The sequence below is a fragment of the Amblyomma maculatum genome, chromosome 8 (genome assembly GCF_055883805.1).
Source record: "Amblyomma maculatum isolate TAMU_Amacu chromosome 8, ASM5588380v1, whole genome shotgun sequence".
NCBI lineage: Eukaryota > Metazoa > Arthropoda > Arachnida > Ixodida > Ixodidae > Amblyomma > Amblyomma maculatum.
Genome location: NC_139351.1, coordinates 74,403,453 through 74,427,739, shown reverse-complemented (window position 1 = coordinate 74,427,739; position 24,287 = coordinate 74,403,453). Strand labels below are relative to the sequence as shown.

Genomic DNA, 24,287 nt, shown 5'->3' with positions numbered 1-24,287 from the left:
TCTTTCTATTTATGAGGTCAAGTTCGAAAGAGGAACATAAAATGTGCCTTCGTGCATTAGGCGACCATTAGATAGGATTTCTGCAGGCGTTGTTTGCAATCATATCTTTGCAGCTGCCAGCCTCCGCCACAACCGCGTTGCCCTCCTTGGGTAAGTAAATGTCGTACCGAGCAGATATTTTCTATTCAGCCTACCAATATTCAAATTTAACGATTCTCTACTCACCTTTACACTTAGTGAGAGCAATTAGTGAAATAAGTATATTGTATCAATACTTTAACGCAGAAAGAAATGTGAGAGCGAATGTCAATATGGCTTGCAGGTTTCAAGTAATGTTTTGTGCATTGTACTTTCTCGACAGCTCAGTAAGTTTATTTTCCTAAAGAACAGGTACTAGCGCATACACAATAATTTGCTTGACGATATATTCTGACAACCTACAGGGTTGTCAACTGTTAGGTTGAACGCATCAGCGCATGGCCACTTTCTACATAGCGTAATCGCTATCGACTTGGCCATAGAGTTGAGTACATGACACGCCTTGGAACGTAGCACATCCAGAGCCCTCTATGTCGGGCCACGTTGCTTCAATACTTGACTGTATTGGGCGAAATGGAGCCTCGAAGACAGCGACAACCTCTTCGCTTCTTGACCCTAAGAGCGGTCTATCCTACAACCCCCGTTGGAATGCGACGCCCCTTTTAATACGTTTATGATAGGGTGGAAATAGCTATTGAAGCGGAGACTGGGGAAGCATCCTTTATTTCCGCCTAAAAGCATTTCACATATTTTGGTTGACTTTTTGTGTTTGCTGTGTGAGTAACATGAAGCGCGAAGAACCAAAAACGAAGATGAGAAAAACGACACTAGCTGCGGTCCATTTTCCAGCGAGCTCTTCTATAATTTGTATTGTTTTTTGGACCTACTGCAGAGCTCAACTACTCTGGGACACTGTGCAGACACAGGAGGGCCGCAATACTCAAGGACCGAGTTCCTCCCACTAGTGACTCAAATGACAAAGCAGTATTTTCCGAGTGGTGGGAATCAACAACTACTAAAAAATTGAAAAGCAAGACGGTTAACCGCAATGCTTACCGCACAACGCGATTCAAATCTAGCTCACTACGAGGTAATGGCTTATCGCTTGCTCGTGCTATACGCCAGTATAGAATCAAAGCCCGCGACTCGAGTTAGTAAAACAGCAAGGCGATGGTTGAAGAGGCTGCACAGCCAAGACATATATGGTGTGTAATGCTTCATCCCCTGTTCCATTATGTCTTATCACAAAGCTTTTGATGGTCGTTATAGTTATTAATACCCTTAAGACCATTATCGCATAGATGCAATTCTACCGTCTTTTTATTACAACCGTCGTCCTCAGATGAGTACCTCGGCCTTCTTTTCCTGTCTTCTTCACGTGTTTCTTCTATTATATTGCAACGTTTGTCTCCATATTTCTTTTTTCTAAAAACTGTAGGTTGAAGATATGATTAAAAGATGGATATGAAGTGTTTTATTTAATTTTCTACTATTGATATATTATTTCATATTGTAAGAAGCATTTATGGAACTCCTTCTTTTCATGGACTTTAAGAGACCACGAATGCAGTGTCACATTGTATTGCGAGAACACTCATACGATAGACACAGCCAAGCAAAACTTATGCCTTCGTTGGTTTGTACAGACAACTGCGGCAGATACTCGGGCTTTATTTCCCCAAGAACTACATCAATCGAAGACCTATCTATTTGGCGATAATCTGTGTAAATCTCTATCCCGAAGAGCCAAAACAATTTAAAACAGTGATTCCACATGTCTTTTCGATTTTACTATAAATAAATGACCCCTGATTTTGTTTTCTTTTAGCATTTACACATTACAATTCTGCGAGCAGATTATATAATTTTTTTCCAACACGTTTCATACTGTAATAAAGTAATTCAAGCTCGCAGTTGACACAAACCTGGAATTTGTCTTCTTTATACAACGTTTTTGAACTGGCCATTTACTCTTCCCTACAGTCTCATGGTGCATTTAACCAGGGAACGACCCAAAAGGCAATCGCATTATAAAAATATGTTTATCCCTATCAATACGCAGTCAAATGGAACGCTCCAGCACACGCAGTCCGGAATTACCATGCTGCAAGCATTGAAACAAATATATATTTTTTTAATAGAAATTTTATATTAGCTGGAACATATTTACACAGGGCATAAAAGTACGAACGAGGGCCCCATAGTAAGATGACTGCACCTGAACCCTTGAACCCAGATTTAGTATTTAACGACTTATAAACTCTTGAGTTCAAATGCCATTTTATTTATGTATGTCTAATTGTTCATAATGCTAAAATCAATCGTATGTAAAAGTAGTTCACTGGAGTTTTCTAACCGTTATAAACGATTACAATTCATTTTTTCTCGCAGTGCGCTTTTGGAGCCCAGCCTGGATCTGTATGCGCTCCAGGCTGCATTTGCGGTCGCCATCAAATCCCAGATCCACTTAATCGGCTTCCCTGTAACCCAATGCATTTCGGAGGGCAGCCACCTCGGCCACAGTATCGCCGGTCCCCTTCACCGCCTAATGGACGGCCGCGCCTGCGACCGCAGCAAGGACATAGGAATACTGCAGCCGCTGCAAGATAGTAGGATTGATTCATTTGAATACACAAAATCAATTTCTGCTGATATGAAATGAAATCAATGAATGCCCTTTTTCTTGTCTGTCGAGAGGGTACGAATATAAAACCCCAGACTAAAATCAGTTTGGGGTCCTTTTTGTTTTTGACGTATGGGGGCTGGTACTGACCTTCTAGAACTGAATAGGGTAATGACGGTTTTAAAATACGTAAGACGCTCAGACCTTCGCCAGCGCAGCAGGTAGATATAGCATCATTTTAACAACAGCGGCTTGTCACCCACAGGGAACTAGTGCCCTACTATCGCCCACTATATGAAATGTATTGAAGTTTGTAGGCAACGAAATTATTACTGCTTTTTTTAGATTTGAAAGCAAGAGTTTAGCAGAGAAAACAAGTATGTCATTAACGAGTTGTACAAAACTGAATGTGGATTCAAGGCAAAAGTCAGTTCGTTAGCCAACGTTTAATGTCTCTTCGCTTCGGTTCTGTGTTCGTCATATTTTATTTGCCGTACGCGTTTGTTTCTGGAGAAGGGAGAACTAATATAATGTATAGTGTAGACGAGTTATCCTTAGAGATCGCATCGCCTTAATTGAGAAGTTGTAATATGCCAACCCGACATGTAAAATAAAAAGGCTGCATGAAAAGGAAGAGCGCGAGGTACACCATAAAGCACCACCAACCCTGAGTTCGATGTTGCAAGCAGTTTGCTGGAGAACATTACATGTTTCACTGGAAGCTCATAAGAAATGCAGTTGCAGGACCATAATTGAGGAGTTCAGTTCAGTTCAGTTCAGGCGTTCAGTCGTGTCCGACTCTTCGTGACCCTATGGACCATGTCACGCCACGCTTTCCGGTCTCTCACTATCTTCTTAACATCACATAGCTTCATCTGCAATGCCTCGAGAATGCCATCTAACCATCGCGTTCGCTGCCTACCCCTTCTCCGGCGACCCTCAACCTTTCCCAACATCAAATCTTTCTCCAGCGACTCCTCTCTTCTCATCAGATGACCAAAGTAGCTGAGCTTTAACTTTAGAATTTGACCCTCCAATGAGCAGTCAGGGTTTATGGTCGACAATATCGACTGATTTGATCTTCTGGCAGTCCAAGGAACTCTTAAGAGTCTTCGCCAGCACCACAATTCAAACGCGTCAATTCTTCGGCGGTCAGCCTTTTTCACAGTCCAACTCTCGCATCCATACATCACAACTGGAAAGACCATAGCACGGGTTATACGGATCTTGGTTGGCAGACTAATGTCTCTGCTCTTTACTAGGCGGTCAAGGCTAACCATTGCTCTCTTTCCCAGAAGCAGGCGTCTCCTAATTTCATGGCTGCAGTCTCCTTCCGAGGTAATCTTGGCTCCCAAGAACAGAAAATCTGTCACAGCTTCCACTTCTTGTCCATTGATGCTCCAGGACTTGATAGGGCAAGACGCCATGATCTTCGTCTTTTTAATGTTCAGTTTAAGCCCAAACTTCTCACTCTCTTCTTGTACGCGCATCAGAAGTCTCTTGAGTTCCACTTCACTTTCTGCCATTAAAGTGGTATCATCCGCATATCTAAGGTTGTTGATACGTTTTCCAGCAATCTTCACTCCAGCTGATGACTCGTCCAGACCCAGAAATGGGGAAACACACAAACATAAGCTCGTCGATGATGTTATGCGAATAAAAATTTTTACAATCAAGACACTTGGCGGTGGCGCTGTAAAAACTACACAAGTATTTGTTTACAGGAAATGGAGAGCGGCTCGCAGGCCATCATACCAGCCTGGCTTAGAACACTAGAAGGTGCTAAGAGGAAAAGATTACCACAGGCGAGAGAGAAGAGGAAAAGTTGTGAATGTTTGAAACGAGTTGGCGAAGTGTCTAAATGGGGAGACCGAAAAAGAAGTAAAATAAGGAATAACAATCACAAAAAAAGTTATGGTGTGTCACACATCAACATAATAAAAATATATAAAATACACTTGCAGAGGAACAATATACATAAAAAGCAAAAAAGTTGTGCGAAATGTTTGCTTGAAACACAAATAGGGGTCATGCCTTTGAGGGGAAGAATTGTGAAAAACGTACAATTCACGATATTTATGATTACCTTCGAGAAGACTTAGGGGAGAAATCAACGTAGGCAAGATTGAAGACATCTTCATTTTATATGATCATGAATAAAATGCCGCAATAGTTCGTCTCTAATTTTCATAGTTATCACAGCAAACCTGCACTAACTTGCTGTAATCCCCAAATGGAAATCTATTTTTCAACTCTGTTATGCGCCTGGAAAACAGCAAACGTAAAACTTGTTTGTACAAAAGGGAGCAAGCTTGACGAAACGTAGATATAACCTGCCATTCTCGAATACAATCAAAGAAAGTTTGCTTTGTAGCAAAGGCGACGCGACTAGCAAAGAAATATTTAGAGATGGTGATGACTACTTCAAAACGTTGGCTGAGATTCAGCTCTGGTTAACCCTAGATGAGCTTCTAAAGCAACGGCAGAATCTTCTTGTGCCTGCTAAATTTTTTCTACCACGCCCTATGAGTGTAAGGTGCTACATTATTGCGACCACTTAAGCTCATCCTTTTAGGGTATGGCGCGAGAGCGTAAGCTAGCAGTCCAAATATGTAGTCTCGCTTCAACCACGCCGTATGAACGTGCCTGCGTATCGTATGGGCCACAAGAATGCAAACGTTTCTGGCAGGCTGATTCTGATATCACTCTCCCATATAAAAGCAGCGACCTGAGTAGACACCTCCTGCGCAGCATAGGGGTAACGTGAAATCAAATGTCATTGCAGGCTTATTCTGATGTCACCCTCGCACATTAAAGGAGAGGCCCGAGTGAGCGCTCTCACTGAGTACACGAGCGCTCGATATACACCGCTAATGGCTACCCTATCAGCACTACTATCATCCTCACGGTAAAGAAGAATTAGAATGCGCTATTCACAGTTCCAGGCATGGCTAGCTAAGTTGCTAAAGCGCGCGGCTGAGGATCCGATGATGCGAGGGATGAAGGTTCGATTCCAGATGGTGACAATATTTCTTATGAGGAGGTAGTAGCTACGCCTTTTCACATGCACGGCGTAAATGCGGCCACCGGAGGTCTCGCTTTGGCTGTCGAAGTGTTGCTTTCGCAGCAACAGAAAGCAAAGAAGCTCGGAGCTTGCGGAGCTCGACTTGCGGAGCTCGACTGAAACGGTTGCTTAGCAATGGTTGTTGAAGGCCATTCATGCCCATCGGCTACGCGACGAGTCTAAATCTGGCTTAATGTTGCTTTCACAACAAAAACACGTACTTTCAATAAACGCGATGTGTATGGCAAAACTGTGTATATGGAAAAATTTCAATCCCGCTGCGTGAGAAGGGCGAGATCTCTTCAGTAACGTGGACTATCTCAAATAGATTTGCTGTGGTCGTGCTATGAAATGTTCCTTCACTCGGCCCTAACTCTACTTCCTTTTCCGCCGTCGGCATTGTGAATTGGTAGGCCATGGTATCTACCACCGGCTGCTCTATCCCCCTTTTCTTTCATGAAACCACTTTTTGTAGCACCCATGAAAGTAGGTTGCCTTGCACAATGCCGAACGTTATATACCGTCTAGGATGTTCCTCCCCACCAAACAATATACCGTAATAAGTGGGAAGTGGGGGAGAGCTGGATGAAAATGTTATTGTGCTGGGAGTGAAAACACTATAGGACGGTTAGTACGTCTGGTAAGGAGCAGAAATTGACAAAACAGCTTTACAGGACTGTTCCTATTTACGGCATCGTCATTCTAATGGCTACTATCATACCGGTAAGCTCCTAGTCATAATCAGCGAGTGCTTGCCAAATGTGCTCCATGCCAATCTTTTTCTCCTCGTTGTTTGCCTTCCATGGTCCGGATCTGCGATTACTACTTGTCCTAAGTAGATATATTCATCTACTACTTCCCGTGCTTCGCTACCTATCGTAAACTACTGTTCCTTCCCGAGGCTGTGTAAACATTACCTTCGTCTTCTGCACAATGATTTTCAGCCTGCCTTTCTCCTTTTCCAGCCTAGGTCATCAATCATCAAGCATCAGCGAGATCAAGTGGACCGGAATGGGAGAATTTTATTCCGGCGAACATTACGTCTTTTATTGCAGGCACGAATCCAGGAAAAGGAATGGGGTCTCTCTAATAGTAAACAGAATAATGGGCAATGCAGTGCTAGGGTACAACCCCAAAAAAGACCGAATGATTTCGCGTCGCATCCAAGGTCACCCTTTCTACATAACAGTTATCCAAGTCTATGCACCAACCACTACTGCTGAAGAAGCTGACGTTGAGAGATTTTATGCGGACCTACAATGCCTTTTAGACCGCACCCCATCATCAGACGTCGTTTTTCTCATAAGAGACTTGAATGCTACGGTCGGGAGTGAATAAATATCCGGAATTACAGGCAAGTTCGGTCTCGGCGAGTCAAATGAAGCTGGGCAGAGGCTAGTAGAGTTTTGTCAAGAAAATAACCTGACCATAACGAATACTCATTTTCAACCGCACAAGAGGCGCCTGTACACATGGACTTCACCGGACGGTCTGTACAAGAATCAGATTGATTATATTCTTTGCCGGCAGAGACAGAGAAGCGCTATACAAGCAGTAAAAACAAGGCCTGGGGCCGATTGTGGCACCAATCATCAGCTTCTTGTTGCCAAATTTAAGCTTTGATTAAGGAAAACGCAGAAAACTAGAAGGCCTTTCAGGTATGATCTGGATCAAAAACATCAAAATATGCTGTTGAAGTGAGGAATCGATTTCTAGAATTAGATCTAGAAGACAAATAAACTGAAGAGACGTGGACTGATGTTCGTGATATAATACAAGACGTTGCTACTAAGGTAGTTCCAAAGGAAAAGAAATGCAAGAACGCAATCTGGTTATCTGAAGAGGCTTTGCAAATAGCTGAGGAAAGGAGAATGGCAAACATTATGGGGGATAGAGAAAGATACAAGGTTCCCCAAAGCGGATTTTCACAAAATAGCAAGGAGAGATAAGAATGCCTTCCAGATCATGCAGCGCCAAGCAGTTGAGGACAACAGCCATTGAGGAACACAAGAGCTCTGTATAAGAAAATCAAAGATATCAAAGAAAGCTTCTGTGCTAAGCCAGGCGTGATAAAGGACGAACGAGGCAGGGACCTCACTGAAGCTTCACAGATAACGAAGAGGTGGCGGGAACACACAGAAGAACTGTACAAGAAGGACCCGTATGTGGAAACCCAACATAAGGCGGTTGTGATTACTGATCTCGAGCCGGGCATCCTGAAGAGAGAATTTGAAAGGGCCTTAGCTAGCCTTTCTAAGAACAAAGCTAGCGGAATTGATGGCATTCCAGCTGAGTTGTTTCAAAACCTCAACTATGACACTGATAACGTTCTGTATACATTATTTCAGCAAATTTGGACAACCCTGCAGTGACCACAGTATTGGAGGAAGTCAGTTTACATCCACATTCCAAAGAAAGGCAGTGCAAAAGATTGTTTCAACTACCGCACGATCGCGCTTATTTCGCATGCTAGCAAGGTAATGTTGAAAATCCTCCAAGATCGGCTGCAGCAGCATGTAGATCGTGAGCATCCGGACTTGCATGCTGGGTTTCGCAAGGGAAGAGGAACTAGAGACCTGATTGCCAACCTTCGCTGGATCATAGAAAACGCAAGAGTTCCAGAAACCCATCTACTTCTACTTTACTTATTATGTAAAAGCGTTTGACTGCGTAGATCACAGAACATTGTGGCAAGCGCTCCAAGAGATGGGAGATCCAATTCACCTCGCCTGTTTCTGTCGCCCTGCCTATTTAACCTATATGATGAGTGCATCATTAGGAAGGCCGGTCTGGACGAGTCTTCAGCTGGATTGAAAATTGTTGAAAAGCATATCACAACCTTAGATATGCGGATGATACCACTTTAATGGCAGGCAGTTAAGTGGAACACAAGAGACGTCTGATACGCGTTCAAGACGAGAATGATAAGTTTGGGCTTAAACTGAACGCTAAAAAGACAAAGATCATGGCGTCTTGCCCTACGAAGTCCTGGAGCATCAAGGGACAAAAAGTGGAAGCTGTGACAGATTTTCTCTTCTTGGGCTCCAAGATTACCCCAAAAGGAGATTGCAGCTATGAAATTAGGAGACGCCTGGTTCTGGGAAAGAGAGCAAAGGTTTATTCTTGAGCGCCTAGTAAAGAGCAGAGACATGAGACTGCCAACCAAGATCCGTATAAGTGGTGCTATGATCTTTCCAGTTGTAATGTATGGATGCGAGATTTGGACTGTGAAGAAAGTTGACCGCCGAAGAATTGACACGTTTGGAATGTGGTGCTGGCGGAGACTCTGGAGAGTTCCTTGGACTGCCAGAAGATCAAATCAGTGGATATTGTCGACCATAAACCCTGACTGCTCATTGGAGGGCCAAACTCTAAAGTTAAAGCGCAGCTACTTGGGTCATATCATGAGAAGAAAGGAGTCACAGGAGAAAGCTTTGGTGTTGGGAAAGGTTGAGGGTCACCGGAGAAGGGGTAGGCAACAAACGCGATGGTTGGATGGCATCCTCGAGGCGCTGCAGATGAAGTTAGTGAAGTTAAGAAGATAGTGATAGACCGGAAAGCGTGGCGTGATATGGTCCTTAGGGTCACGAGGAGTTGAACACGACTGAACGACTGAACTGAAGTTGTCTACATTGTTTATGTTGTCGTCGCCAACGTTGCGCTTGACCAATCATAGTAATTATTCTACCATTCGGCAGAAAAAGCCAGCAAGGCGGGGCACTGGTCGGTCGGAAAGGTTAGTTACCTTATCGCGTCTCTTGAATGACCGCTTTTTTGACAGCTGGAAACCATGTTTCCTTTTTGAACATTAAAACGGCGTTTTTCCACCTCTATTGATATACGAGTTTTGCACGAGGCAATTACGTCGTATCGTGCAAAACTAAGGTTCAGTCCTTTATATCGAGACATGTGCCCACTAGGTATAAACGTTTTATTGAAAACAAAAAAAGGTCATGGGCCTCAACTGCGGTCCTTTTTTGAACACGTCGATATAATGCAAAACAAACACATGTAAAGTGACAACAAACACCACGGTTAACTGGGCTTTTTCGAAAGCATAATTACGGCTAAACACTAGCGAAAAAATAGCGACAACAATAATTAACAGCACTGAGTTTGTTATTTTTTTGTTGTCCCTGATTTTCGCCCTGGTTTAGCTGGTTTCTTCCAAATATGAAGAGCCAGAAGTTAGCATTCAACTGCATCATATCAAAACTTCGTATTTGGGCCCGAGGCGAAATGTTATTTGACATTGGGACTTCTTTTTTCATCTAGTAGAGCTTCAATGTTGCACCTGGTAATCCTCTTTTGTCTCGATTCGCATAATGAGTCTCAGTGCCGATATTTGATATTCAATTGGTGCCTACAGTCATTGCGGCAAGGCTCAGAATTTATTGCAGGGGTGGACGTCTTCCTTTTTCATAACAGCACATCTACTTTCACTGCTGTTATACCCCAAACAGGTTTTGACACGTGGCACGTGGAGCGCGTTCTTAGTATTACAATGCAGTCAAAAATAGGGCTACAGATTTAGCCCACTGAAATTTTTAGATGATTTGCTCGAATACAAGATAAACGTGTAGTAGGTTGCCCTCCAAACCTCGAATGTTTGCCTGCTGCCAAGAATTCACAGTTGATATTCTTCAGCCCCTTGGTAAAAATGTACCGCCTACCATGTCTGGGAGCAATCCGTATCAAACCAAATGTGGGCCCTACTATCAAATGATGCGCGGCTACTCACATTACGTGTACACCGAACCCCTACAACTTAAAGGTTACAGCGTTCGGCTATGAATAGCGAGACCGCGACTTGAATCCCTGCCGCGTTTCGAAAAATGTTTCGAAGACTTCAATACACTGCTGAATGTCAGTTCTCGTTGATATTTGAAGGCTTCAACAACAGCATACCTGAACGCCGATTCCTTTTTTCGCAAAAAACCTCATACACCATACCATATCCTAACAGTATGTAGACTGTATGGTTATATTATCCTACCGCTGCAGGACCAATACTGGAATAGAAATAGTTCATGACATTAGTTATGCTGTAAATCTCAAAGCCTTGTTACAGAGACCGTGAACTTCAGTGTTCTTGACCACTGTCACAACGCGCTTGCCCACTCCATTAATTTCATGTTTCGCGGCAACGTCCGGGTGCTCCACAAAGGTATAGTTCATAATGCAAGGTTCCACCAGTGGGGCTGCTAGCTAGCGGTCTTTTAACTAGCATTTTTATACAGACGCAAAACTCTATCGCTACTACAAAGTGACAATTCTTGTGCTAGGAGCTCAGCAACACGTTGGTGATGTCTTCATAGCATTATGCCATATATTGTAAACTCGCAAGCACCGGTATTAAATTGATGAAGACCAATTATTTATGACAATTATATCCTCTATCATTACTGCTTTTTCTCGACCCCATCTGGGACACTTATGTTGGCCTGAATACACCAATCCTTTGGTAATAATATTTTCTACTAATCTTCACTTGGTAGACTGCTTTCTTTGTACTACAACTAACATGGTACGAAATAATGTACCCTGTCAATGAACTTTAAACGATCATAATGGCAAGCATCCACACTATTATTTTCTAGATCAAGGCAGCAAGTTTACTGAGTAGTTTTTGAAATTTAAATCAGATGAGCTTCGCTAACTGTTGAAAAGGAAATCATATTTCTCTGCATTCAGATATCATCATATAACATACATATTATTAAGTTGAAGGTCTTTGCAGACTCTGCCGGAGGAATGGTGAGTACAAAACGTGTCCGGAGCTGTTGTGTCGTTCTTAGAAGAGTTACGATTGAGCATATGGCTATGATTGACAAAATATATTGTGAGGGTGCTGCAGAAGAAGAAAGTGTCATTTGCATGAATAGGTAATTAATTAGAACGCGAAACAGAAAAGTAAAATATGTCACACATTGAAATAGCCGTCCGAATAGTTTTGACGTCCAAGGGAGTTGACATCCCGCCAACCGGAAGTGGATGTTTCTGACTTAATAAGCCATATGAATGCGTGATAGGGATCATAAGCTTGTAATAAGAGTCAAACTTCGCGTCGGCGAGATTTGTCCTCGAGATTTGTCAGCGGGATTTCATGATCGCCTATAAACCGATTATAGAACACCGGTTAACATCAGTGCGTCCAAGGGAACGCTGGATGTGTTCTATATGTGTGTGCGTGACGTATCGTAAGCAGCAGCAACGCTCAGACTTTCGCATTTCTCCACTGCAGATTGCGCTGTGGTCTCGGAGTCCTTTATGAATACAAAGATTTAGTGTGCATACAAACAATTGTTCTATGCCTAAGAAAAAATATGTAATGGCCTTTTATTTCTGCTTTTTATTAGCACATTTTAAGACATCTAGACCTCGATAGTGCAAATGCTTACTGCAAGTTCACTAACAAGACCAATTACACGACCGAATAAGAAAACGTACAGGACGGCGGTTGCACGCTGAACGCAGGAGGTCAGTTTTCAGAAGAAAAGTTGAATATCAAACACAAAAACGAAATTAGTGGTCCGCATGAAAGATTGCCTTTTTCTACTTCAAGGAGACAGTGCAAATACCCGGATTTGTTGTTTAATTTTATTCTGGAAAATGTACTTAATATGCATCCTACGCCAGCAAGCATAACTATTGTCACCTCATCACAGCCTTAAGTTCATAAAGATGGTAGTTGCGCAGTGAACTAAAATAATTACTATCTCATTACCTTTCGGTTTTAATCATATTGTCACGACTGAAGTCACAGGGAGCCGTGTAGGTACACGTTGCCGAGGACCAGAGAATAAGGTCGGCTTGTCGTTCCGATCACACAGTCACAGAGTCCAGCACCAGCGCGCCGCTCGTGCCAACAACAACCGCTTCGTCGTCGTCGGCACCAAACAAGGCTGTCGCGCGGCGCTGGGCACGTGGCATTATTCCCCCCCCCCCGTGAAAGAAAACATCGTCCCGATGACAAGGTGAGAGGAGATAAAAAAATTAGGCGCGAGGTGAACTGTACAATAACGCGAGGTTTCACTTGCAGGAAGCGCTCAGTCACGAGAAAAGTATGGCTTAAAGCGCACCACATGCACAATTTCAGGCCGCTGGCGTCGAACACTGACGGTCGCAGTTCCATCTGGAATGACTTCGTAATTTACGTTGTTTAAGCGGCGCAGGACTTTATAGGGTCCGAAATAGCGGTGGAGTAGTTTCTCGCTCAAGCCTTTGTGGCGCACGGAGGTCCACACCCACACTTGGTCACCTGGTTCGTAGTGGACTTCCCTGTGCCGGAGGTTATAGTGTCGAGCGTCGGTGGCATGCTGCTCCTTGATGTGCAAGCGGGCCAGCTGACGGGCTTGCTCGGCCTGTTCTGCGAAATGGGTGGCATCGGGTTTGATCGCTTCTTCCCCGCACGGGAGCATCGCGTCCAACATTGTGCGGGCCTCTCTGTCATATACGAGACGGAACGACGTAAACTTCGTGGTTTCCTGCGGCGCCGTATTGTAGGCGAAGGTGACATACGGCAGGATCTCGTCCCACATTTTATGTTCGACGTCGATGTACATTGAGATCATGTCCGCCAAAGTTTTGCTTAGTCGTTCCGTTAATCCCTTTGTCTGAGGGTGATACGCTGTTGTTGTGCGATGCTCGGTATGGCTGAGAGTTAAGGTGTCCCGCAGTAGCCGAGCTGTAAACGCCTTTCCTCGGTCAGTAATGATGGTTGACGGTGCACCGTGTCTAAGCACAATGTCGTTCATAAAGAATCGAGCAACTTCGCCGGCAGTACCTCGGGCAAGGGCCTTCGTTTCGGCGTAGCGTGTTAAGTGGTCTGTGGCGACTACGATCCACTTGTGTCCGTTCGAGGATAAAGGAAATGGGCCTAAAAGGTCCATGCCCACTTGCTCGATGGGTGTGAGGGGTGGTTCAATAGATTGTGGTGCTGGCGAAGACTCTTAAGAGTTCCTTGGACTGCCAGAAGATCAAATCAGTCGATATTGTCGACCATAAACCCTGACTGCTCAGTGGAGGGTCAAATTCTAAAGTTAAAGCTCAGCTACTTTGGTCATCTGATGAGAAGAGAGGAGTCGCTGGAGAAAGATTTGATGTTGGGAAAGGTTGAGGGTCGCCGGAGAAGGGGTAGGCAGCGAACGCGATGGTTAGATGGCATTCTCGAGGCATTGCAGATGAAGCTATGTGATGTTAAAAAGATCGTGAGAGACCGGAAAGCGTGGCGTGACATGGTCCATAGGGTCACGAAGAGTCGGACACGACTGAACGCCTGAACTGAACTGAACTGAACATACCGGATGGCTTGAGCGTGGGTTTTTTCGCCGCTGGCGTTGTCGACAAGTCTGTACGTAACGTCTAACGCTCGGAGAAAGATGTGGCCAGTAATAGTTCTGCCGGACTCGGTTCTGCCGGCAATATTATTGCTAAACGCAATGATTTTGAACTAGGCATTTCATTAAAAGAGTTTTAACAAAAATAACAGTTATCGTAAAATATTGTTTTTCATGGGGGAATTGCACAGCGAAATACATATGAACAATATATGTGAATGGTTTCATTATTATACCTCTGGGCAACAAGCTATGAAAGTTGTTGTGAGCCGAAACAGCAAAATACTATTTTGAGAAATAGAATATGCTTCATATACCTAGTTACATATGCCATATAACCTTAATTATCAGAGGGCCTGAAATTGACTGTCTACAACCAAGGTCCTCCTTAGTCTTCTCTTTAATACTTTTGACTGCCTATTTGCTCGCTTTTTCCCTCGAATTTCTTGCTGCATCAATTAAGTGACGGGAGCACTTCTTGTTGCGCTCTTCGTCGCCTGTCGCGCAAGCTTCCAAATAAAGGCTAGCCATTACCATGCAGTTAAAGTGCGTAAGCAACAAGGTGAAGGCATGGAAGTACACGAGGCGCTGAACAGGCAGTATTGAATGTTCAATTTGCGCGGGAATGCTCCCGTGTACATCACCAACGTGGTCTAAATCTTATGCATTCCCCTTCACATTTTACTCGATATCTTGGATAGCTTGGAGGGGTGCAGCGGTGGCGCAGCGCTAGAATATCCGCCTCGCATGCAAAAGGACTGGGGCTCAAATCCCGGTGCCGCGCAATTCTCCACCGGATGAAAAAAAAAATTAAAGAAAAAAAATCCGCGTGTCGATGGAATTGCATACACAGGTTTGGGGTGCGACCTGATTCCGGTGAACACCTCCGGCAACGCACTCCCTCACCAGAACAGGAGTTGGCCACCCTTGTGCAGTAATTGGCCACAACCTCCTATGATAAGCTTGGGAAGCCTTGACGCAAAAAGGCAGATTCCGGCGTTGTTGTTGTCGTTGTACGTGTTAACATTAAAATCCACAATTAATTAAATAAACAAAAGTAAATTATACTTCTCTGAACGTACCGTTTTTCGATCTCGTGGCCTTCCGATTGCCAGAAAAACACGATACCAGCATACAAAAATTCCACACCGATTCTTTGGAGTAAATAAGTGCCTTGTGTTAGCTTTGTCGTACGCTATGGCATAAGAAAGGACTCTTAGGAAAGTAAAAAATTAAGCGCGTAACGCAGTACATATTCGTAAATTTTAAGCATGCCAACATACCATTTGGTAGCAATATCGCACCGGCGGTAACCATAACCGACCTAGTGCAGCTTCTTTAGGGTAGATGGCGCAACCACGTGGCCGGCCGGCCAAGCGCCCGGCTCTATGCTGGCTCTGCAATTTTTAATGCACGCGGAGCGGACACGTTTCTGTAACTACATGTGTGATGAATGCGCTGTCGACTAACAGTGCGGGATAGTTGTAATGAGTAGGTTTCGTCTCCTGCAACTGTAAATGATGCATTTATGTCTGCGCCTGCTCTGACGCCTTCTACAAATGCGGGCGGTGTATGTACGGCTGGTCCTCGGCCAGTGAGGTCGGCCAAGTAAGTCTGAAGCCGACAATGCGGACGAGAAGGCTAGAGTGAGCTTAGGCAATGACGATTAGGTGGAGCGGAAATGCTGATATGTGAGCATGACAGGTGAGAAAATAGGACGGAAGTGTGCCCTAGACGCGGATTATCGCCAGGTCCAGGCGTTTGCGAACCGGCGCAAGAAAGCCGAAGATGCTGACTATTGAGGGAGGGAGGCGGATGCTGCTCGAGACGGCCTGTGGGAACGAGTTTATTGTCGACGGCTTAACGGTACACACGCGGAACACCAAAAAACGCGTCCACTTATCTGGGCAAGCCATTTATACCATTGTAATGGCGCTGAGGTACAGATTTTATTTTATTTTATTGCTGCCATCAAGGTAAAAATTGCAGAGGGGAGTGGGGATTATAACAAAGCATTTGGCACATATAAAAACGTGCAGCATGTATTGAAACAGTAAGAAAAATAAACAAACAAACAAGTAAGTAGATCATGGTCATACATAAGCATCAGTACATTATAGCATATACGTAAAGCACTTTTTTGCTAGGCATCATTGCGCAACATTGGACACTGATAACTGGAACAATGGTAACCGCTCAATTGTTGCCACTGACGAAGGAAGGTGGTTCCAGTCCACAGATGTGCGAGGTATAAACGAGTCAGAAAATGCTTTGGTGTTACATGAAATTAGGCCATGACCGTGGCTCCCTGCTGGTTACAATATTCAACACTTTTTCTCCCCTTATTTTGGCTCGCTACCAAGCGATAATTGGTACCCATACCTTTCAGGCACTCGCCGGGTTCTAGTGGATCACCGCAGGGACCCTGGTCCTACTGGCTGCTGTGTGGAAGTCTGTTCGCGTACTGATCCCTCTCCCGATGGCATCGACGATTGAACGGGCGTGTCGGTGTCTAATGTGCCTTCATTCGGTGAAATTTGGCGTATCGTCTCGCTTTGAGGCTCTGCGTTCGCAGATAGCGGCATCACTGACCAGGGAACGTTTTATGATTCCACTGTACTGCTTAAGTGATCTGCATGACAAAACCGAAGAATGCCACCTACCCGTACGATGAAAGTCACTTTTGACACCTTTTTAACAATTTTGCCAGGCCACCATTTAAGCTTTCCGTTGCGAACAGTGCTGACATACACCTCTGCGCCTGGCGTAAACATGCGGCTGTTTCCTCTTTTCGCATCTGCCGAGAGCTCATTTTTTCTCAATTATGTTTTTTCACAGCGAAATGTCGCATGGTTTCCAACTGGTTCCAATTTTTCGTCCCAGAAATTCGCAGGGCGCTGATTCTGTGAATGATTGAGGCGTTGTCCGGTATGAAAACAAAATTTTCACTGCGGTGCTGTAATAACCGACCGAGAGCCAACTGAAAGTTGGATCTCTCATCTTCTAGCTGCAATTTCAAGATACCCCTCTTTGTGGTCTGCACACGCCATTCTACTGCACCGTTGGACTGAGGGTGATATGGTGGCATCAAAATTGACTTTACACCATTTTAATTTATCAATTGTTGAAATTCACTGGATCTGAACTGCGAGCCGTTGTCTGTCACCACAACATTGGGTAGGTAATGCGCCGCAAACCTGCTCCTTACTGCTTCACAGGGCTATGTGCCGTGCATTACTTTTATTTCAAGCTTATTAGATTAGGCATCCACTCTCAGCAGCTGAAATGATTTCCCTTCTACTTGCGAAAACTCCAAATGAACCCTTTCCCCAGGATTTGCAGTTATTGGCCAAGGTTGAATTGGTAGTTACTGCGCAGAATTCCGCACACTGAGAAACCTCCCATGTTCGTACTATGTCCCCTAAATCTGTATCAAGATTTGGCCACTAAATCCAACTTCCGGCCAGAAGTTTTATTTTTGTCATTCCTGGGTGGCTCTCATGCATTAATGACAGAAGACTTGCCCTGATGGCTGTCGGGATAACAACCCCATTGTTCCACAATAAACAACCCTGCTATATTACCTCCCCCCCCTCCCCCAGCTCACGTCCGCGATTGAAATAAGGGCGGTATTGCTGTGCTGTTTCTTGCGGCCAACCTTGCCATATCATGTCGGCTACTGCTCTCGAAACCTCATCTCTGCTCGCTTCTTCAGCTTCTTCATCGGCTTTGAAGAGAACCTCCGATAGTGACGAGAAAAATTTTTTTGTTGTTGTTCGCCAACAGTTGTTTCCAGTGGAAGCCTTGATAAACCGTCTGCGTGGCCTACTTGTTCACCCTTCTTGTACTCGATCACATACTGATAAAGAAATTTTTCTATCACTGCACTTTTGCAATCGCTACTTGACTGTCGTGTCCCCTCGGATCAAACAACTTGTCAGCGGCTGATGATCAGTCACTATTTTTAACAGCCTACGAAGCAAGGACTTGTGAAGCTTTTGAATGCCAAAAAATATGGCTAACGCTTCGCGCTTAATTTGTGCATAGCATCTTTCGGTCGCTGTAAGCCTGCGGGACGCGAAAGTGACCGGTCTCTCGCCGTGACCATCAGTATGTGCGAGCACCGATCCGAGGCCATAGGCAGATGAGTCACACCTCCGATATTGCGGTTTATTTCATTTGTTCAAAACTAGCACTGACTCCTCGCTTAGAAGTAACTCCTTTCTGAAAGCTGCTCTCACATTCTTGTGTGCACTCCCACAAACAATCTTTTTTGAGCAGATTGTAGAGTGGTTCTATGGTTGTTGTGGCTTCAGAAAGGAACCTAGCGTAAATTCACCAGTCTTAGAAAAAATTTAACTCGGAAATGCTAGTCGGGGTTGCAGCCTTCGTTATGGCTTCTACTTTATCTTTTGTGGGATTAAGGCCGACTGCGTCAAATTTGTGACCTAACTAGCGGACTTAGTGTTTCAGAAATTGACACTTATCGGTGTTGGCATGTATGCCATGCGTTCGTAGTATCTGTAGCACCCGCTCAGTACGTCTTAGGTACTCGTGTTCGGTCTTTCCTGGTATGAGAACATCATCGAGCTAGCACACTGTGCCCACCAAGCCAACCAATATCCGATCCAGTACCGATTAGAAAATGGCGGGGACGCTCGCGAACCAAACGGTAAATACGCGAAACGAAAAAAAACCGAGCTGTGTGTTTATCGTTAGTAACTCTTGTGAAAGGCTATCCATTTGAAGTTGCAAGTACGCCTTCGATAAATCCAATACTCTGAAACAAGTCCGCCCAGGCAATGACTCAAACACATCTTGCAGCGACAGAAGCGGGTAATGAGCGACGACTATAGAGGGATTTAAGGACACATGGTAGTCGCCACATTACCTGACAATTTCTCCGCCACTCTTCAAAACTGCTACAACAGGCGTTGCCCATTGGATTTCGTGTACCGGGTACAACACATCTGCTGCTTCTAATTTCTTCAACTCTTTTTTAACTTTGTCTTCCAACGCGTACGGCACTAGCCTGGCTTTATTTTATAGAATAAAGGTTGTGCTCTCTGCTTCAAAACTATAGAGCCACTAATCTATATATAGTTCCGATTGGGCGCGTGAATTTGTCCTTTTTCTTGTCTAGCAGCCATTCCTGTTTAGAGATTTCATTCACTCTCAAAACTTGTGACCAGTTTAGGCGAATGTGATACAATCAATCTCGGCCGACCAGTGCCGGTACCGTGCTTCCTCGTTTATTGCAAGCTATCACTAGTGGCAATCTAAAAGAAATGCCTTCATGAGCTACAGTTACAGTGACCCTGCCCTTCAATGGCACACTGGAGTTGTTGTATATCCTTAATCAAAATGGTAGACGCTGATATGGCAGATGTCCAAAATGTCTCAGAAATTCATGTTCAGGAATAATAGATACCACTGAGCCTGTATCTATTTCCATGGCAATGGTTTTCCAGTTTAAGTGCATGTCAGCTTTGCACGAATGAATTGTTTCTCATAGCGCGTACAGTTCTAAACTAGACACCTCTTTTCCAGTGAAATCGCTTTGCCTTGTAGCACACATGCTAGCTAAACGTCCTGTCAGAGAGCAATAGTAGCACACTGCCTTGATGTACCGCCAGTCCTGCTAGTGGTGGTGACCCCTACAACGAAAGCACGACGGTATTCTGTCCTTGTCATTGGAAGATCTTTTTTTCACCCACCGTCCCACTTTGCAGATTGTCTCAGCACAGTTGCTATGTCGTCACCTGACCTCTTCCTCCGGTTCTCGTGTCACAGTGGGTCCTGATAGCATATCCCTCGCGTTGTTCTCAGCGACGTCCATAGACGTGGCGATAACGCACGCTTTATCCCACGTTAAGCCCTAGTCGTCTGCAGCGGCCAGAAGCTTGCACCAAATAGTCTCGCTGCGCACCGAGCAGTTTGTCGCCAATCACTTCATTTCTACTCGTCATATGATTTCCGGGGTCCCTGTGTGCAGTTATGGAAGTTATAACACTCTGTGACTACCGAACTCTTCGGCGCATAATGGTTCAGAGGAAGAGGCAGATGAGGTGGAAAGGCAGAGAGGTTAACCCGTTCAGAAGCGCCTGTTTTATCGTTTGATAAATTCGTTTTGGGTGCGTCCGGGAACATGAAGTTCATCAAAATGGTATATGCGCTGTCACCCAGTATAATGATAAGCACGTCCGTCTTGCCTTGCTCGTCCAGCTTATTCACTCTCGCCAAGACCTCGAATCGATCAAGGTAAACAAACATGTTACCTGTCTGGTGTAGAATCCCGACAGACACCCGATGAACGGTGCTGATTCTTGGGTGGCGTTCCTGACGGCTGCTGCGTTTTGCTGCTTGAGGCAGAGCCGCCAGGTTCGTGGTATTCTCGCCGCCATTGTTAGAGTCGAGAGGGCCAGTGTGAACGGGTTTATTGTCGACGGCTTGACGGTACACACATGCCGCACCAAAGAAAGCGTCGCGATACCTGTGCAGGCTATTGATATCATTGTACAGATGACCGTAGCCTCCTGCTCGTTATAATGTGCAATATAATAATATAATATGATCGTATTCTTCAGCGGCAACAACGGGCTCAAGATGCTGAGTACTGAGCCAAGGAAACGGATGCCTTGTGCCAAAAGCAACGGGCTGAAGCGGAGCTTAACGTCGTACCAACGGCTTTTCTTAAACGTAAAAAGAAATAGATTTTCTTCCTGGAACCAAGTGTGATTAAAAAATTTAAGCAGTAAAAAGCAAAAACGCTAGACCATCAAAGGGGGAAACATTTTTTGAATCGGTTAGATCTGAAAATAGTTTCGGTTTCTCAATATCCTCAGAGGTTTGAAAACTTCGTGTAATAAAAATATTCTACTCTCTGTTTGGCTATATTTGGAGTGGTTTATTTGAGGTATATAACGTTTATTCTTCACAATAAAAAATAATGTGATGAACTTTAAAAACAAAATAATTTTACTTGTTTATGAACTTGCAAAGCTAAGTTGTCAAATTGTTATGCGTCCCATTTTGAGCGTTTTTATTGTTGCATACTAAAAGGAAATTCTCATGATATTCCACAAAATGTTTGGGTTTCTGCAAACTGAAAGTGTCAGTTTCGGTTTTATAACATGCACAGTGAGGTACATTTTTTTTTATACCTGGAAAGTGTTTAGTTAGTGATTTGATTTAAACTTTTTTAAGACATTGCTTTTTCAAAAATAACTAGCTTTCAAAATTGCCTCTTACCTCGCAGAAGTGGCGTAATCCATTTTACTGGCCTGTTTTCACTAAATGTATCGTCATCGTTATTCCTGCTGCCATAATCACCAAAATCGTTCATATCATTATAATGAGGTAAATACAGCGCTCCAGAAGTGGAAACACGAGAGGGGGCTAACTAAAATTAAATTGCTGAACTATGAATGTAGAACCCGTAACATAGTGTGCTTCAATAGTGCACTTCAGTCTTTTGCTTAAACTGGCCAAATCACGAAACAGCTCCTCTGTAAGCAAAATATTAGTTCGAAGGAGGGAATTTAGGGAAAAGATTTATATAATAACAATAAATTAATGATCTGGGTAGCCACTGGCAGCAGAACGCAAGGACTGACCAATACCGCAACTGTGCATATCACTTTTTTGTGTTCGAATGCATGGATTCATGTTATTACTGCAAAGGACTAAGCGCAGAACTCTTTACAGGTGTCAACCGCGTATCCAGCGCCCAGGCACACCGCCTCAATGTACACCTTGGGTAACTACATTTGAAACTAGCGTTCTGGTTAAGAACAAGCAGTTTAAAATTTAGAGGTGTTTACAATTGTTAGTGGCCAATGAGATGTTGCATGAAAATATACCACCAGCTTCATGAATAATCACGCGGCTCATAGAAATACCCTTATGTACATTGTCATATAGATGAAAGAAAAATCTTCCGCGTCGATTGCCCTGCTCTGCAAACTGAATAAATACAACCACAACACTAGCAACATTACTACCAAAACAAGCCTAGTGCTTACCTCAAATGAGGTGTTTGTTTGCTGAGAGGAGAATAACCAAATGCTTAACCTATGTATATATATATATATATATATATATATATATATATATATATATATATATATTGTTGTAGAAGGCTTCAACAGGGCAATACGTCGTCAACAGTCAATGGAACATTCTGCGATCAGTCGTGAGACTTGTGTCAGTACACGTACGAGCGTCGAAGCGAGCTTCGTTGTCGTTTTCTTTCCTGACCGTCACGCGCGTTGAACATGCTTGTCGTCGTTCTCTTCAGCATCAGGCGCTGAACATACCAGAGCCCAATACCTGTTTTACAACTTCCCCCGGGCGAAAAGACGCCATCAATGGCTCATGGCGATGTTACGATGGCCGGATCGTAGTAAGGTTTCAGGCGGTTACTGTGTACGATTTCAGGATTTCGGCGACGGTGGTCAGTGGATGGCGTGAGGGGTTCGATGAGGTAGTTGACGGGGGATGTTTGCTTGACATTACGGTAGGGGCCCTGATACTTGCTCAGAAGTTTGGCTGGAAGGTCGGGACTGGAGGAAGGCACCCATAGCCAGACCGAAGAGTCTGTACGGTAAGTAGGAAGAAGTGGACATTGATCTCGGGTGGTTTTCTGCTGTTGCTGGGCGTGAGAAGTGAAAGACCGGGCAAGCTGGCGGAATTATTCGGCATAAGTTGCAGCTTGTGAAAGAGTCGTGAATTCGGAAGAATTCGGTCGGTAAGGGAGAATGGTGTCCATGGTACAAGAGGGCTCACGACCGTAAAGGAGGAAGTATGGCGAGAAACCGGTGGTTGCTTATGTGGCAGAGTTATAAGCGAATGTGACGAATGGAAGAACGCGGTCCCAGTTGGAGTGGTCGGAAGCGACATACATTGCTAGCATGTCGCCCATGGTGCGGTTAAAACGCTCAACAATTCCATTTGTTTGCCGATGGTACGCGGAGGTGGCGCGGTGAACGATTTTGCATTCTCTAAGAATTAACAGCTTCGACAACTTCAGAAAGGAAAGCGGGACCTCTGTCACTCAGCAATTCTTTGGGAGCCCCGTGGCGAAGAATTATGCGATGGAGGATGAAGGAGGCAATGTCTTTGGCTGTAGCAGATGTCAAAGGCGCCGTTTCGACGTAGCGTGTGAGATGATCGATTGCAACGATGATCCAGCGATTGCCTGTTGATGTGCTAGGAAGCGGGCTGTATAGGTCTACTCCAACACGCTCAAAGGGCTGAGCTGGGCAGGTCAGCGGCTGCAGAGGTGGGTGTTTTCGGCGCTGACACTCCTGGCAGGACTGGAGGAACCGACGAACATAACGGTACATCCCACGCCAGTAGTACCGCTGTCGCAGGCAAGGGAAGGTTTTCAATAAGCCGGCGTGGGCACACTGAGGATCGTCGTGGTAATGGGAGCAAATCAGGTAATTCCTACGGTAGAGGAGCTCGTCTCTGATGGTGAAATGGTGAGACTGGCAACGGAGAGCGCGGAAAGGGGGTCGTGAAGCACGGCCAGATAAAAAATCCAGGAGTGAAGCGATCCATGCGTCTTTGCGTTGCTCGGAAGTCATATCGGTGGGAATGTCGGTGGGATGTAGAACGGATATAGCATGAGTAGTTTCAGACGGCAAGGAAGAACGTGAGAGAGCGTCAGCATCGGCATGTTTACGGCCAGAGCTATAGATGAGGTTAATGTCGTATTCTTGGAGCCTCAGAGTCCAACGGGCCAGTCGACCAGAAGGATATTTCAAATAAGACAGCCAGCAGAGGGAGTGATGATCGGTGACCACATCAAAAGAACGGCCATAGAAGTAGGGGCGAAATTTTGCTATTGCCCAGAGAATAGCGAGACACTCTTTCTCGGTGACGGAATAGTTTGCTTCAGCTTTTGTTAGGGTCTTACTTGCGTAAGCGACAACGTACTCATCAAAGCCAGACTTCCGCTTAGCGAGTATTGCGCCGAGGCCGACGCCGCTGGCATCAGTGTGGATTTCCGTGGGAGAAGAAGTGTCGAAATGACGCAGGATTGGCGGAGTCGTGAGAAGGGGGCGGAGTGTCGTGAAGGCATCATCACAGTGTGGAGACCAGGCTGAAAGATTGTGTCTGGACAGAAGCTTGGTGAGAGGGTCGATGATTGCGGCGAAATTGCGAACGAAGCGCCGGAAGTACGAGCAGAGGCCGACGAAGCTGCGGAGTTCTTTCA

At 44.7% G+C, this 24,287-nt stretch overlaps 1 protein-coding gene across 1 annotated transcript in view; it reads left to right on the top strand.

Annotated features, from left to right (window-relative positions):
• LOC146181529 (uncharacterized) overlaps nt 1-24,287 on the top strand; it is a 40,115-nt gene that overhangs the window by 717 nt on the left and 15,111 nt on the right. The window contains exons 2-3 of the mRNA XM_084577896.1: nt 114-150; nt 21,773-21,824. Of these exons, the coding sequence (XP_084434022.1) occupies nt 114-150; nt 21,773-21,824 (89 nt within the window). The remainder of the gene's footprint in view (nt 1-113; nt 151-21,772; nt 21,825-24,287) is intronic.